The 15,483-nt window shown below is 43.3% G+C and overlaps 1 protein-coding gene across 1 annotated transcript in view; it reads left to right on the forward strand.

The window, feature by feature from the left end:
• ANOS1 (anosmin 1) overlaps positions 1 to 15,483 on the forward strand; it is a 190,515-nt gene that overhangs the window by 104,598 nt on the left and 70,434 nt on the right. Inside the window, exon 3 of the mRNA XM_029240257.1 lies at positions 5,235 to 5,297. Coding sequence (XP_029096090.1) covers positions 5,235 to 5,297 — 63 coding nt within the window. The remainder of the gene's footprint in view (positions 1 to 5,234; positions 5,298 to 15,483) is intronic.

Genomic DNA, 15,483 nt, shown 5'->3' on the forward strand with positions numbered 1-15,483 from the left:
TGTTTTTGTAGGTCCTTTTCTTGTCTTGTGTTTCCTACTTAGAGGAGTTTCTGTAGCATTTGTTGTAGAGCTTGTTTGGTGGTGCTGAATTCTCTTAGCTTTTCCTTGTGTGTAGAGTTCTTGATTTCTCTGTTGAATCTGAATGAGATCCTTGCCTGGTAGAGTAATCTTGTTTGTAGGTTCTTCCCTTTCATCACTTTAAATATATCGTGTCAGTCTCTTCTGGCTTGTAGAGTTTCTGCTGAGAAATCAGCTCTTAACCTTATGGGAGTTCCCTTGTATGTTATTTGTTGTTTCTCCCTTGTTGCTTTCAATAATTTTTCTTTGTCTTTAATTTCTGTCAATTTGATTACTATGTGTCTCGGTGTGTTTCTCCTTGGGTTTATCCTGCCTGGGACTCTCTGCACTTTCTGGACTTGGGTGGCTATTTCATTTCCCATGTTAGGGAAGTTTTTGTCTATAATCTCTTCAAATATTTTCTTGGGTCCTTTCTCTCTCTCTTCTTCTTCTGGGACCCCTATAATGCGAATGTTGTTGTGTTTAATGTTGTCCCAGAGGTCTCTTAGGCTGTCTTCATTTCTTTTCATTCTTCTTTCTTTATTCTGTTCCACGGCAGTGAATTCCACCATTCTGTCTTCCAGGTCACTTATCCGTTCTTCTGCCTCAGTTATTCTGCTATTGATTCCTTCTAGTGTAGTTTTCATTTCAGTTATTGTATTGTTCATCTGTTTGTTTGTTCTTTAATTCTCCTAGGTCTTTGTGAAACATTTCTTGCATCTTCTCGATCTTTGCCTCCATTATTTTCCCGAGGTCCTGGATCATCTTCACTATCATTATTCTGAATTCTTTTTCTGGAAGGTTGCCTATCTCCACTTCATTTAGTTGTTTTTCTGGGGTTTTATCTTGTTCCTTCATCTGGTACACAGCCCTCTGCCTTTTCATCTTGTCTATCTTTCCGTGAACGTGGCTTTTGTTCCACAGGCTGCAGGATTATCATTCTTCTTGCTTCTGCTGTCTGCCCTCTGGTGGATGAGGCTATCTAAGAGGCTTGCACAAGTTTCCTGCTGGGAGGGACTGGTGGTGGGTAGAGCTGGCTGTTGCTCTGGTGGGCAGAGCTCAGTAAAACTTTAATCCTCTTGCTTGTCTGCTGATCAGTGGGGCTGGGTTCCCTCCCTGTTGGTTGTTTGGCCTGAGGCGACCCAACACTGGAGCCTACCTGGGCTCTTTGGTGGGGCTAATGGAGGACTCTAGGAGGGCTCACGCCAAGGAGTACTTCCCAGAACTTCTGCTGCCGGTGTCCTTGTCCCCACAGTGAGCCACAGCCACTCCCCCGCCTCTGCAGGAGACCCTCCAACACTAGCAGGTAGGTCTGGTTCAGTCTCCTGTGGGGTCACTGCTCCTTCCCCTGGGTCCCGATGTGCACACTACTTTGTGTGTGCCCTCCGAGAGTGTCTTTGTTTCCCCCAGACCTTTCAAAGTCCTGCAATCAAATCCCAGTGGGCTTCAAAGTCTGATTCTCTGGGAATTCCTCCTCCCATTTCCTGACCCCCTGGTTGGGAAGCCTGACATGTAGCTTAGAACTTCATTCGGGTGGTGGACTTCTGTGGTATAATTATTCTCCAGTTTGTGAGTCACCCCCCCCAGTGGTTACGAGATTTGATTTTATCGTGATTGCGCCCATCCTCCTGTCCCATTGCGGCTTCTCCTTTATCTTTGGATGTGGGGTATCTTTTTTGGTGAGTTCCAGTGTCTTCCTGTCGATGATTATTCAGCAGTTAATTGTGTTTCTGTTGCTCTTGCAAGAGGGAGGGAGTACTTGTCCTTTCACTGCACCATCTCGAACCAATCTCTATTACTGAACGTTTAAAAAATATAAATTTAATATACAGTTATCATCTGAGCAAGTGATATTGTGAATGCATCTTTCTAGATGAAGTAAAAAAAAAATTGATAGCTACATTCCAAATGATGATCAATGTGATTAGCTGGCTCAGAGTTGTTTTTTTTTTAAGTTTCTCTGAAATGTGAAGTTTTTCTTCACTGGGCTTGAAGCAGTAGCCTAGGAGGAAATGATTTCAAACAGTTGATCAGCCTGAAATTTGAAAGGCTAAACCACTTGCTAAAATACTAACTTTGATTACTGTTTTTGTTTGTTTGTTTGTTTTTGTAGTTTGACGCAGTATGTGATCACGGCCCTTAAGAGTTGCAGTTGTTTGCTTGTGGTATTACTTCTACTCCCTTCACACATGGAAGCGAGTTTTACGACTACCTTTTTTTAGCAGTACTTTATTATTATTATTACTTGGAGTAATAGAAAGTGTTTTCTTCTTGTTCAAAGTGTGAGAGAAATGGCCGTCATTTTTTTCCTCTTTGGCTTTTGTTGAATCATTTCACCTGGCCAGTAGCACCGTAAAGAAATAGAGCTTTGGAAAATTTATCCTGCCAAGATTTACATAAATGTTTACATCTAGGCTGTTCTTGTCAGGTAGTTTTCACAGAGGATTACTAAAGGAAAATGTTGGCTGTCATTAGTAGCGTTTTGAGACGTATCTTTAGCTGCTCCTGATTAGTGGTGACTAGAAATGAGGCAAGCATGCAATTAAAATAGAACTTTAAATGAATGGTATATACCAATGCTAGACTTGACAGATGGAGATTCTGGATTAACAGGAAGACAAGTGCATTATGTATTGCTGTTGTTAGCATTTCAGAAGTATGCCCACTTTTGTAAATGATATCTAGTTTTTATAAGGCATTTATTCCACAAGTTGTCAGGAATATGGTTATTTGGAATCATGGACATCACAAAGGACTGACTTTTTTAATGCACTCATGCATGTCTCTAGTTATGAAAATGCAACTGTATACGTGTAATATCTTGTTTTCATAATTTACATTTTCAGCAATGACAGAAAGCAAGAATCACATAATTATTCTGAGACATTTTTAGCCACATTGCACTGAACAGTTTTTATATGGAATAAATGCTTGTTGGATGTTTCCCAAGTGAAATGACAGATACTTAACTTGTAAGTAGCTAAGCCTCTGTCCGTGAAAAATCCCCAGGTCTTGTGGTGTGGTCCTGCTCCATTGTAGGCCACTTCTTCAAATGAAAAAATTGCAAGGTATTTTAAAGAGTGCCACTTATTCATATCAAGTCGTCTTGAGAAGGAGTTAGGTCTAAGCATATTTATTAAATGACCAGTAAAGTTTTTAGGCTAGGAGCCAATGTCTTGCAACAAATAAGGATAACTCTGTGGGGTAAGGCACTGGATGTACCTTTAGGAAACATAACTCACTCTTTAGGGAGCTCTTGAACTATGTAAGGTAGACAAGTTTTAAACTATTTCACTGCTATTAGAAAAATGGTATTCTTTTAGAATTGTTATATTGGTGAAAAATTGTACATTTGTTTTAGAACATGCTTGGAAGAGGGGAACACTAACAGACTTGGGACAAGCTTATATAGGTCTTGGAAAAGCATCATTGACGAGCTCAAGTTTTTTTGATTAAAATAACTAAAAATGAATTGTTCATATACAACATTAAAGGATATAAAATCTAGAATATTCTCACAAGCAGTAGACTGATTCTTAAATGATACTTACATGAACCAAGAAAGAGCCGTTACAGACTCTGTTTTCATCAAATTCTACAGTTCTTTTTTTCCCCCCAGCTTTATTGAGATATAAGTGACACATATAACGTTGTGTAAGTTTAAAGTGTACAGTGTGATGGTTTGATACGCATATATATTGGGAAATGTTTCCCACAGTAAGGCAGTTCTTTTTAAAGTTTAGTGTAAGCACCAAGATTTTCAGGGGAACTTGCTAGACTCTGTACGCCTAGTGCCTTTCCCATGAACTCCAAGGTGATGCTCATATTACTGGTCATTTATCGCACTTTGAGAGCAGTGCTGTGACAGTTTATACAGTCAGTAGCTTGTTTTCATATATGCTTTTTTCATCGAAAAAAATAGCAATGGACATTTGCAAAGTAAATTTCACCATAGAGTCTTCCAGTTCATCTTTAAACTGTGTATTTATTTGACAACAGGGAGGTTACTAGAAAGTAGAGTGAAAATATAGTACAGGTGTATGTTCTGAATTCTACATTATACATGTCTGAAATTTAACTGAGAATTTTGATATCAACTGGAAAATTTATCAGTAATGAAAGTCAGATACATAGAATAATCATGAGCTTATGGGAACCAGGGTGTGCCAGTATTTAGGTAACTGTCATTTAACTCTACGGGATGATTAATTTGTACTAATTAAAATTTGCATTAGAATATAATTTGGAGAATCAAATATCCATTCATGTGAATGTAAGATTTTCATTTCAATCATGAGGCCTGGCTGTTATGTCTTATTTATTACAATGTATTATATAGATAGTACATATAGTACTATATTTTAAGTGTTATAATTATACGTTATATATAGTAGTATGTGTATAAAACCTACATTTACATGTATATATACTTTGTTCATTCAATAATATATTATTATTACAGTTGTTACTGAACAGTGGATCCCGGCTATTATCTTCGATTTATTAAATCATATGTGTAAATTATATATATGTATTCAAACGGTATTCTGAAGCTCTTATGGCAGAGTCTCATATTCAGGTTTACTCCATACATTTTAATAGAGTAATTAAACTGCGTAAATGGGAATGCTGCTGGATTCACTGAGATAAACACATAAGTTAACAATAATGGGTGTGATATATAGAAACATATATATATATATACCTATACATATATTTAATGCAATACTGCAGTCACTTACAGAAGAATATTCAAAACATAGCCCTCTGTTGTCAGTTTAAAAGCAAGTTATCGTTAAGGTTGATGAGGAAAAAATTCATCTGTAACAACAGCCTTTAGAAACTATTTTTTACTGAATAAAAATAAGCATCCAAAGTGCTGAGCCTGACACTGAATACAGCTGCTTCTCCTGCATGTCGCCTCCAGACTCTGCAGCTTTCCTTTCTCGATTGTGTGGAAGCGTATGTCTTTCTGTCCCTGCTCGGTCATGATGCCCTTGGCTCGGATTCCTATGATACACACAGTTACGATGAGCTGCTGATTGATTGGATTTCCTAAGGTCACTAGGAAAAGTAGGCCCTGAGAAGTCAGGAGTGTGCACAGGCGGGTTCTTTCCTTTTGGGCTTTGTTTCTTTCCCGTGTTTACTGATTGGTTTTCACTGTTCATCTCTCCTAGTGCCTGGAGCCCTGCAAGGTGTCCTGGGACCTGCGGAAGCAGCAGTGCCAGAGCTTCTGTGAGGTAAGAGGCCCCGTACACAGCCACGGACACTCGGGACGCAACTGCAGGCTGACCACGTGCCAGTGGGTCCTTGGCATGGGAGGGCATCATGTTCTGGGGCTGGGGAAGTTCACTTTCCTTCAGGTGTGTGTGTGTGTGCATGTGTGTGTAAATTCACCTTAAAAAAATTCTCGAGACTTCTTAAAACCTAGCCACCCACTGCTTCCGTTATTAGTTAATCAGACAGTAAAACTTTTTTTTTTTTAGCACCAATGAAGAAGGGTTCAAGCTGTTGCCCTCCTCCCACCTCACATTATGGCTCTTCTGTGGGTGATTCTCGGCATGATGATTCTCATGCTTTTGGAGGAAGCCACCCTTTTATTAGTGGTGGGGTTTCTCAGAGATTTTCACCTGGCTGTTCACCCTCTGGGCAGCCCATACTCTGGGCTGAGGCTTGCCCACGTTTTCCCGTATGCAAGGCGCCTTACTTTCCCCGTGCTCTCAGGTAGATGATAGAGCGTTGCTGTCCCAGACAACCACTGTCTAAAATCATCAGTTGTGCTGAAGAGGGGGAGGGCTGCTTTGCTGCACTGTCTCTTCCAGGGCAAACCAGGGACCCAGGGACCTGCCGTGAAGCAGCCAGGCTGACGGCACGGTGGCCGCTCAGAGTAAGAGCGGTCGGACAGCCCGCAAGGGCCGTGAGCACGAGAGTTGGAAGAGTCCACTCTGGGGACCAAAGCAACACCGTGGAGGGTGGTGGCGAGGGAATGCCAGAAGACATGCCCGTGCGGCATCAGAGGGAAACGACGCTGCAGGGCTTCTTTGAGTGGAATGGGGGGCTGGTAGGGCACTTCCGAGCTTCTCCAAACAGACACAGTGGTCTGGTCCCGCCCCCGTGCGGGAGCTGCCAAGGTGGTCCTGTTGCCTGCGTTTCACCTTGGAGGGCGCACAGATTCCGTTCTGCAAACATGCCTGTGGGCCTGGGGTCATAACAGCGCCATCAGTTTTTTGTTTTTTTTAAATTAATTTATTTATTTTTGGCCGTGTTGGGTCTTCGTTGCTGTGCGTGGGCTTTCTCTAGTTGTGGCGCGTGGGGGCTGCTCTTCGTTGCGGTGCACGGGCTTCTCACTGCCGTGGCTCCTCTTGTGGTGAAGCACGGGCTCTAGGTGCGTGGGCTTCAGTAGTTGTGGCACATGGGCTCAGTAGTTGTGGCTCGTGGGCTCAGTAGTTGTGGCGCACGGGCTTAGTTGCTCCACAGCATGTGGGATCCTCCCGGACCAGGGATCGAACCTGTGTCCCCTGCATTGGCAGGCAGATTCTTAACCACTGAGCCACCAAGGAAGCCCCAGCTCCATCAGTCTTAAGGTGCGTGAAATACATCCTCAGTCCTGATACCGTCTGACCTTCCCGACAAGCATGGAGATAAGCAGGGCACCCGGTAAGTCCACAGAGCTGTGTGTGGAAGCGTGAAGGCCTGGGAAGCTGGAAATTATCAAGTCACATGGCTCACCCACTGCAGGTGGCAAGACTGCCTCTCAGCTCCATCTCTGACCCCTCTCCCCATGTCCATGTGCTGCTGTGGCTGGATTCCCCTTGGACGGTTACAGGGGCTCACTGTGTTACAGGGTTATTTTAGAAAAGTGTTTAGTGTTGTTCTGGAAAGCTAGAATGGAAGTGTTTCTCAACTGCCAATGTAATCAATACGTGATCTTCCTAATCTCAGTTTTATTTTGCTCCAAAAGTTTCTACTCAGCATTTTGTGACTGGCTGGAATATGGGCGATTTGCAAACTTACATAATGACATCTGTTGCCGGAAGTACCTGGGGGCTGAGGGTTTTACCATAAGTGAAGTCTTCGGAAGCATTTTGTAGTAGAGTGAACTTTAAAATGCTTCCGATAATACATAGGACTGGCAGGTATTTGAAGTTACATAGCCAATTGCTCTGCTACTGACACACACAGCTAAGCTAATGATTTAGTGTCAAATCGGATAGAAGAGCTCTCCTATGTCTTTTTGTATCTCGTCCTTTTCTGGACGTTGGAGATGACGCAGAGGAGCATAAATCATGGCTTCTGCCCTCCCTCAAGGGAGCTGACATATTACACTGCAGGTTTTCCAGAATATCTTCAGGCTTCTTTAGGGATCCAATCCAAACTTTCCCAGGAAACATGGTTACCTGCCATTCACATGAATGTTTCTTTATATTACGTACCTCTTCCTGCATAAAAAATGACCCCCAAACTTAGTGGCTGAACACAGCACACAGTTTCTTTGGGTCAGGAGTTTGGGGCACAGCTTAACTGCATTCTCTGCCCAGCATCTGTCAAGTCTGTAATCAAGGTGTTGGCTGGGCTGCATTCTCATCTGGGGGCTCGACTGTAGGAGAATCTGCTTCTAAGCTCATTGCAGTTGTCAGCAGAATTCACTTCCTTGCAGTTGTAGGACTGCGGTCCTGTTTCCTTGGTGACTCTTGGCTGGAGTGCACTCTTAGCTCCTAGAAGTTGCCTGTGGTCCCTCCCCATGTGGCCGCCTGCATTGGCAGGTCACAAAACAGCTATGTACTTCTTTAAGGCCAGAATCCTGATTTCCAGTCTGCTGAGACGGAATTTTGTATAACACAACATAATCTCAGGAGTGACAGTTCTTCACCTTGGCCACATTCTGTTGGTTAGAAGCAGACACACACACACGGAGGTGATTATACCAGCGCAGGTCATGACTCGGTGGGGCTCATTCTAGGCTGTGGAGGGATTCAGGTCTCTTGAGACATAGAACAGAGAAGTTTGATCAGAAATGGAAACAAACAAGCAATAAACAAAACTGATGAATCTGTGCAAAGACAAGGACAATAAGGCCATCCCTGTGTCTCCTACATTCTATAAAGTGCAGTCCTACTTTATTTTGTATTCTGTTCTGTACACAAACTGTACATATATATGCTGCTGTAGAATCTAGAGGAACAAGATGTGCCCTGCTGTTCGCTTGGTAAACACATTATCCCTTAATATCACTGACTCTGTGTTGATAGTTTTACATCTGATCCCTGAGAAGGGAGATATAATTGAAACCTTTCTCCGTGAAATTCCAGATGTGATAGTGGGCTTCTGTAATTGCCGTTCTCTCTGAAATAACCGTGAGGACATCTGAACCACATCGGTTTATTAAAATGGGACTCGTGTGTACAAATTGTGATCTGCTGTTGGCAGAAAGGTTAATTGGAACTTGAAAGGTGGGGAAAACAGAGGCCAGTTAATGTGAGGGACTTTGTGGAGAGACCTCAGCCCGCTAGTCCAATAACTCAAAGCCTTAATGTGCAATTTTAGCTGCTTCGATTGTTCTTATCTCTCTCTGCGTTTTTTTGCTTCTGTTTTATTTTGCAGTAAATGTCTGACTATTATGCTTAAACAGACTGAATCCTGAAAGGACTTGTCCCTGTTTCAGTATTTTTAAGGCTAGTCATTCATTGAGACAGACCCATCCATGCCCCTGGTTACCACATTATGTATTAAGAATGCGTACAAGTTCCATATTGTCAGGAAACTAAGCTTTCCCTTGGTAAGAGTTCGGACCCAGAAGGACTCCAGGTTTTATTCTGCTCCAACAGAAACAACTAGACTGTTAGATATCTTTGGCCCAATGTGTATATTTGCAAGATGGTCTGAGCTTTATCTTCTAAGGCATGAGCTTGCAAACCACACCCCACACAGCAAACCTGGTCTGCCTCTAGTTTTCGTAAGTAAAGTTTTATTGGAACTTGGCCAAACCAGTTTTTTTTTTTTTAATATATCATGTATGGCTGCTTCTGTGTTACAACAGCAGAGTTGGGCAGTTGTGATATATCATATGGTCCACAAAGTGGAAACTTTACAGGAAGTCTGGCCCTTTACAGAAAGTGTGTTCCAACTCCTGCTCTAAGAAGAAGAACCACAGTCATAATGATATCACACAACCTACCTAACCATTCAGACTGTCATGATTTCTTAGCCTGTATTACCAGCACCAATTTCTAGACATAAAGTATTTTCTTGGTAACTTTAGTCATGAAGTTCTGCTATGTGGAAAAGATTTTCAGGGGCATGTTAATAATAACATACCTAGAATCCATTCATGGCCTCCTCATGTATTGATCTCTTTAACTTCTCATATGACTATCTATACAGTTCTACTTTTGCTACTTTTTCAGGCTGATGGCAGAGTTAACAATGTTATTTTTTTAAATGACATAGTGAAGTATATGAGAACAGGAATCTTTTTTTTTTAATTTTTCACATTTATTAACTCATCATAGGGGTTCACTCCAGAATATGTTTTCTGCTTTTGGATAACGTATGACCTCTGACAGAAGTCACCATCAGCATTCATTGGGAATGTCTCCAGTATGAATCTTTGGGGGCAAATTAAGATAAACATCTTGTCTCAAGAACCCTTTGGGATCCTGATGTAGCTTACAGAAAAAAGAGGCAGTTCTGGTACAGAGTATTAGGACACTCTGTTCACCTTTTAATGTTTGGGATAAATGACAGCCCAAGGCTATGGATGTCTCTCAAGCCTAGATCTGAATCCTAAGGGATGATTTCTCATGTGTCCTTTTATGAAACATGTTATTTTCCGTGATAGAGACATAGATAGATGGTACTTCATTGCTTTAGTTTATTAACTAGCCATTAGCCCCTTCCTCTTACTTTTATAAAACCTTAAGAAACATGATAAGCTATTACAATTTTTCATACTGGTCATAAAGTGCATGTTTTCCCATGTTTAAATGTATTTTTCTTACAACTGATGTAATCTTGAATTATAAATGAACATGTCCTTTTTCCTTGTTAACGGCATATAAAATAGTCACGTGTGTTACAGCTGTTGTTGTCTTAGTTTCGTTCTTTTTTTAAAAGAGGAATTTATTTATTTATTTATTTTTGTCTGTGTTGGGTCTTCGTTGCTGTGCGTGGGCTTTCTCTAGTTGCAGCGAGCGGGGGCTACTGTTTGTTGCGGTGTGCGGGCTTCTCATTGCGGTGGCTTCTCTCGTTGTGGAGCACAGGCTCTAGGCGCATGGGCTTCAGTAATTGTGGCTCACAGGCTCTAGAACGTAGGCTCAGTAGGTGTGGCTCACGAGCTCTAGAGCGCAGGTTCAGTAGTTGTGGCGCACGGGCTTAGTTGCTCCGCGGCAGGTGGAATCTTCCCAGACCAGGGCTCGAACCTGTGTCCCCTGCACTGGCAGGCGGATTCTTAACCACTGTGCCATCAGAGAAGGCCCCTGTTGTCTTAGTTTTGATGACACCTGATACATCTTCGTTTATGAATGGGCTTCTTGCTGAGGAAACACCTCCCATCTTTAATTCTGATGTGTTTGACTTCATAATATCCCCACCCTAGTAGGATGTCAGCTGAGATGTCAACCTTGGCCGTATGAAATGTGCACTCAGGGTCATGGAAAGCTGAGACCTCACCTGCGTCCAGGGTGAGTCAGTGAGGGAAGCATCCATTGTTGATACTGAGCTTGTCATTCGATCAGCCTGGATTCTCATCTATCCAGTCCTGGTCAGGATGAAATTAGGAATAAAAAAGAGGTTTTCACTCTGCCACAGATGGCATTATTGATTCATTTCTTTGTGCTTTTTGATTTTCAAAATAGTTTCCCATATTACTCCATTTGATTTCATAGCAATTCTTAGAAGTTAGGTCTGAATTTTACTAGGCGAACTTTATGGGCAGTGAAATCAGCGCACAAGGAGAAAATGTTTTATTGGCCCAAGATGACATGGTTCAGGGGCAGAGGAGTAAGATCTAAAATCGAGCGGGTGTGCCTTCTAGTTAACGTTTCTTTCCCCCTGTCCTCCATCCCAGATGCCTCTGTCTGCCCCTGCTCCATGAATGAGCCTATCTCTTTTGTAAAATTGTTGGTCCAACCATTTGTGTGTGAACAGGCTTACTCTCAAATGAGAAGGAAGCTTTGATGATGCAGAGTCATAGTTAGTTAAAGGTACTTCAAGGAATTGAAGGAAGAACACGGCTCCTTACTACTTACTACAGGGTGTCTTTGGCCGTGGGACGTTCCAACGTGACTGGAAAGACACCTCGAAAGTAAGGTGTCAGATGTATCACACTGCTCTTCTTGCTGTCAAAACTTGTCCTGCCTCCGATGCTCCACAACCCAGTGTTATGTCTTCAAATCTCGGGTATTAAGTAAACGCATCGCTTCAGGAACTCAGGCAGAGCCATCACCTGTCTGGGAATGTCTCTACAAGAGTTAAAGGTACTGAAAGAAGCTGATGAGAGCTAAACAGGAAAGGGACGTAATCTGCCCCAGATGTTCGCATGCCGGGGGAAGGACGAGCACGTAGAATTTAATACAAGTCTTTTGCTTTAGCGTACCAGAACGACAGCTGACCTGATTACAATATCGTTGTGAAGGGACAAGTGGAGATGGACCTTGGTGCTGTTTTTTGAACATAGTCATGTCTTTTCTTCCCTGGGGGTTGGGGATATACCAGAACGTAATAAAATAAAGCTGGCTTTGGGTGCCACACCATGGGATTCATGATACAGTCACCTCTAGTCTTTTGAAAAGTCAACTAGTGAATCGTTCGGAGTCCATTAAATTAAGGTCCAGTATACAAGAGGGACGCAATTTTTATTAAAAAGGTTTGCTCTGTTGGAATATTTTCCCTGAGAAAGTTATAGTACGGCTCCTGAGTCCTCCCTTTAGGGGAGTTGTTCATATTTCGGGGGCGGGGCAGCACCAGGATGGCTCTTGAGGTGTGTGACTGGTGCATAAGAAGCACAGGTTCTTCTTACTTGTACAGGATGAGTGCTTGAGCAGAAGAGAGACGTTGGTGGGTTAGTCCAGGGTGGCAGTGGTGGAGGTGGGCAGAAGTGGGCAGCACATATTCTGGAGGTAGAGCCGACAGAATCTGATGACACGTTGCATGGGACGAATCGGGGGAATGAAGCGTTGATGGTAATGGCGGGGTCTTTGTCATGAACAGCTGGGGGAGGGAGCTGGCATGACCTTGAGCGGATACCGACATGTGGGGTATGTGAGAGGCACAGGTTGTGGGGTGGTGGGGGGAGAAAGGATGGCCAGAGGCTTGGTGTTGAGCATGCTGTGTCTGAGACGTAAATTAGACCTCCACTCGAGATGTGTCATGGGCACATGGATACATGGGTCTGGAGTTGAGAGATCAGGCTGGACATACAAATGTCATGGTGGATAGATGGTATTTAAAGTCATGGAGCTGGGTGAAGCGGTAGAAGGACAAGAGCTTCATGGGTTATGTCCTAAATCAGTCCTGCTGGTGGACTAGGGGGGGCTGTTAAAATGGGAGAAGGTCCATGCGAGGGTGGAGTTCTAAAGGACACATGGCAACAGCTTTTCAAGAAGGAAGAGGTGATCAGTTGCATCTGCAGGACTGTGGAGGTCTGAAAATTGGTCACTGGATACCGTGATGCACAGGTCACGGTCGACCTTAACAAGAGCAGAGTTAGCGGGTGGCTGCAGAGAAAGCCTGATTGATGTGTTCCAGAGGAGTGGTGGGGAGAGACGGAGAGAGGAGGGGGTATGAGAACATTTCAGAGAGCACGGATTGCTGTGGAAGGTTGTGGGTGAAGGGCTGAGCAGGGTAACCCCACATTATATCACGTTTGGGGTGAAGAAACCATCCCGTAGTCTAAGCGGATGGGAACTGTCCTGAAGAGAGAGGGTGTGTGATGCCGGAGGAGAGGGGAGAACTGCAGAAGCACGTGACCTGAAGCGGCAGTGGCGTCCACTGCACCATGTGAGGAAGGTTTGACGTGGGAGTAAAGGACCGTGCCTCCTTGTCGCAGGACGAGGTAGCGAATGAGAGCACACGGGCCAGCGTCCGGTGTATAGGCGGGGGTGAAAGGGGATTCGTGGAAGTGTCCCTCTCAACGCTTCACTTTTCTCCGTGAAATGGGGCGGTTAGCGGAGAGTGACGGAGCCTGGGGTGAGCAGCACGGAGCACATTTTCCCAAAGGCGTTAGCTTTTACCACTGTAATGAACAAACTTTTATTTTTTACAAAGGATAAACATTTACCTCTTATATTTTTATAGTAAAGTATTAATGATATAGTCTGGATTGTGGTCCTTGGTCAAGGTGCAGATTTGGTCCAAGTTTTCTTTTCCACTTAGTGAGGGTGGGAGTAATGGGATCGAAACATTTCAAGGGATGCTGAAGATTTTTATAATCGTTACGAGATTCCCTTTACCATCATCTTATAAAGGAAGCTGTCCTCATTAAATCAAATTTCACAGTCCTGGAAAATGAGGATATCAAGAAGATTGAATGACGTTTTATGGTCGTTCAGTAAATTATTCATTGGGTGGAACGTGTTCTCCATGGAATGCAGCCTTTTTTTTCTTTTCATTTTTTTAAACAGTGAGGCTCAATTTTCACTGAATTTTTATGTGTTGCTGGGGAGTATACCATGAGACTCTATTGAGGAGAATTGATGAGTTTTGAAAATTTATAAGAGGCTGAGACTGGAGGCTCTTTTGAATGATTTAAAGACCTATCCTGTCTCAAAAGAGGGACTAGCCAGGTAGCTACACAAGGAGTTAGGGGAATATCATAGAAATTACAAAAGCATCTAATTTAAGTAAAAAATCAAAGATGCATGTAAAGCACTTAAACAGTGTCTGAACATAACAGACATTGGATAAATAGTAGCTCTTTTTATTATGATGGCGGAGGGCCAGGTCGCCACTTTGGAATTCTATGACGGGTCAGTAGAAGACAGCCTTAAAAGGTCCCACTCGAATAGTAAATGTACAGGAGGAAATGTACAACAGATGCACACAACTCTGTCCACAAGTTGAAGTTCCTTCCTAAGACCACCTGGGTGGGAAAGAGGAGAGACAAGTGGCTGGGTCAGGGGCTTTGATTTTGGGGAAATGGTTTTTGTGTTTTTACCTTGAGAAGACTTTGAATACATTTATAAGCCGAGGGGAAATGACCGTCATCGGGAGTGTGAAGTGGGAGATTCGTTGGGGGAAAAGCCCAGATTTCTGGAGTCAGAAACTAGGCTCGAATCAAGTTTCAGTGCAGAGATGGAGAGACTCAGCTTCCGCAGATGCCAGCTGCAGCTCCCCGGGGCCAGAGTAGCGCTTCCCAGGCTTGGTCCTTCACACACATCACCTGGAGTCTTGCTAAAGTGCAGATTCTGTCTTGGCAGGCATGGGCTCTCGGCACGAGAGTCTCCGTTTCCTCAGCAGTTCAGATGCTGCTGGGTGAAGGACTAGTAAGTGTGTGGACGCCCCTTCTTTGATAGTGGGGTTCCCTATAAGCTCTCACTTTGAGGTGCCTACTGATGAGGTCTTGTGATGTCTTCTGTGGTGTATTCGATAGAGAGAAAATGGGCAATGGCTGGTAATGATTGAAAATAAACAGATGGAAATGGTTTTTTAAAAGTGGAAGAGCTTCCCTGGTGGTGCAGTGCTTAGGCAGATCCCACATGCCGTGGAGCAACTAAGCCCACGAGCCACAGCTACTGAGCCCACGTGCCACAACTACTGAGCCCACGTGCCTAGAGCCCATGCTCCGCAACAAGAGAAGCCATGGCAGTGAGAAGCCCACGCTCCGCGACGGAGAGTAGCCCCCGCTCGCTGCAACTAGAGAAAGCCTGAGCACAGCAACAAAGACCCAACGCAGCCATACATACATACATACATACATACATAAAGAAATCAATCCCTCACACTTTTATCGTTCAAAACGCAGAATTATCATTGTCGGTTTGTCTCTGTCCCCAGACGGAAGGTACTTCGCTGGGTACAGAATTTCCAGTTAGCAATTTTTAAAAAATGAGTTGTTTAAAAATCTTTTCATTTTCTTTTGTCTTGTATGCTTTCTGAAAAATCTCCAGCATTCTTTATCTTTCAGCTGTTTATAAAGAATCTTTTTATATCTCTGCCTGCTTTTAAGTGTTTCTTTCTGTGTCTAGTTTTAATATGACTGTGGATACCTTGATGGCGTGGCCTTTATGTGTCTTCTGTTGGGGGTCGCTAAGTTTCTTCTAATTGTGGGCTTATAATTTTAATCAAATTTTAAACACATGGGCCAATTTTTTTTCTGCCCCATCCTCTGTGTCCTGTCTTCTGGGGCCCTAAATATACATGACAGACTTTATTTGGTCTCCTGGGTCAGTCAGTCTCTGATCATGTTTTTTGCTCATTTTTCCCCCAGTG

The sequence above is a fragment of the Monodon monoceros genome, unplaced genomic scaffold (assembly GCF_005190385.1).
Source record: "Monodon monoceros isolate NGI ecotype Baffin Bay Population unplaced genomic scaffold, NGI_Narwhal_1 Super_Scaffold_22, whole genome shotgun sequence".
Classification (NCBI taxonomy): domain Eukaryota; kingdom Metazoa; phylum Chordata; class Mammalia; order Artiodactyla; family Monodontidae; genus Monodon; species Monodon monoceros.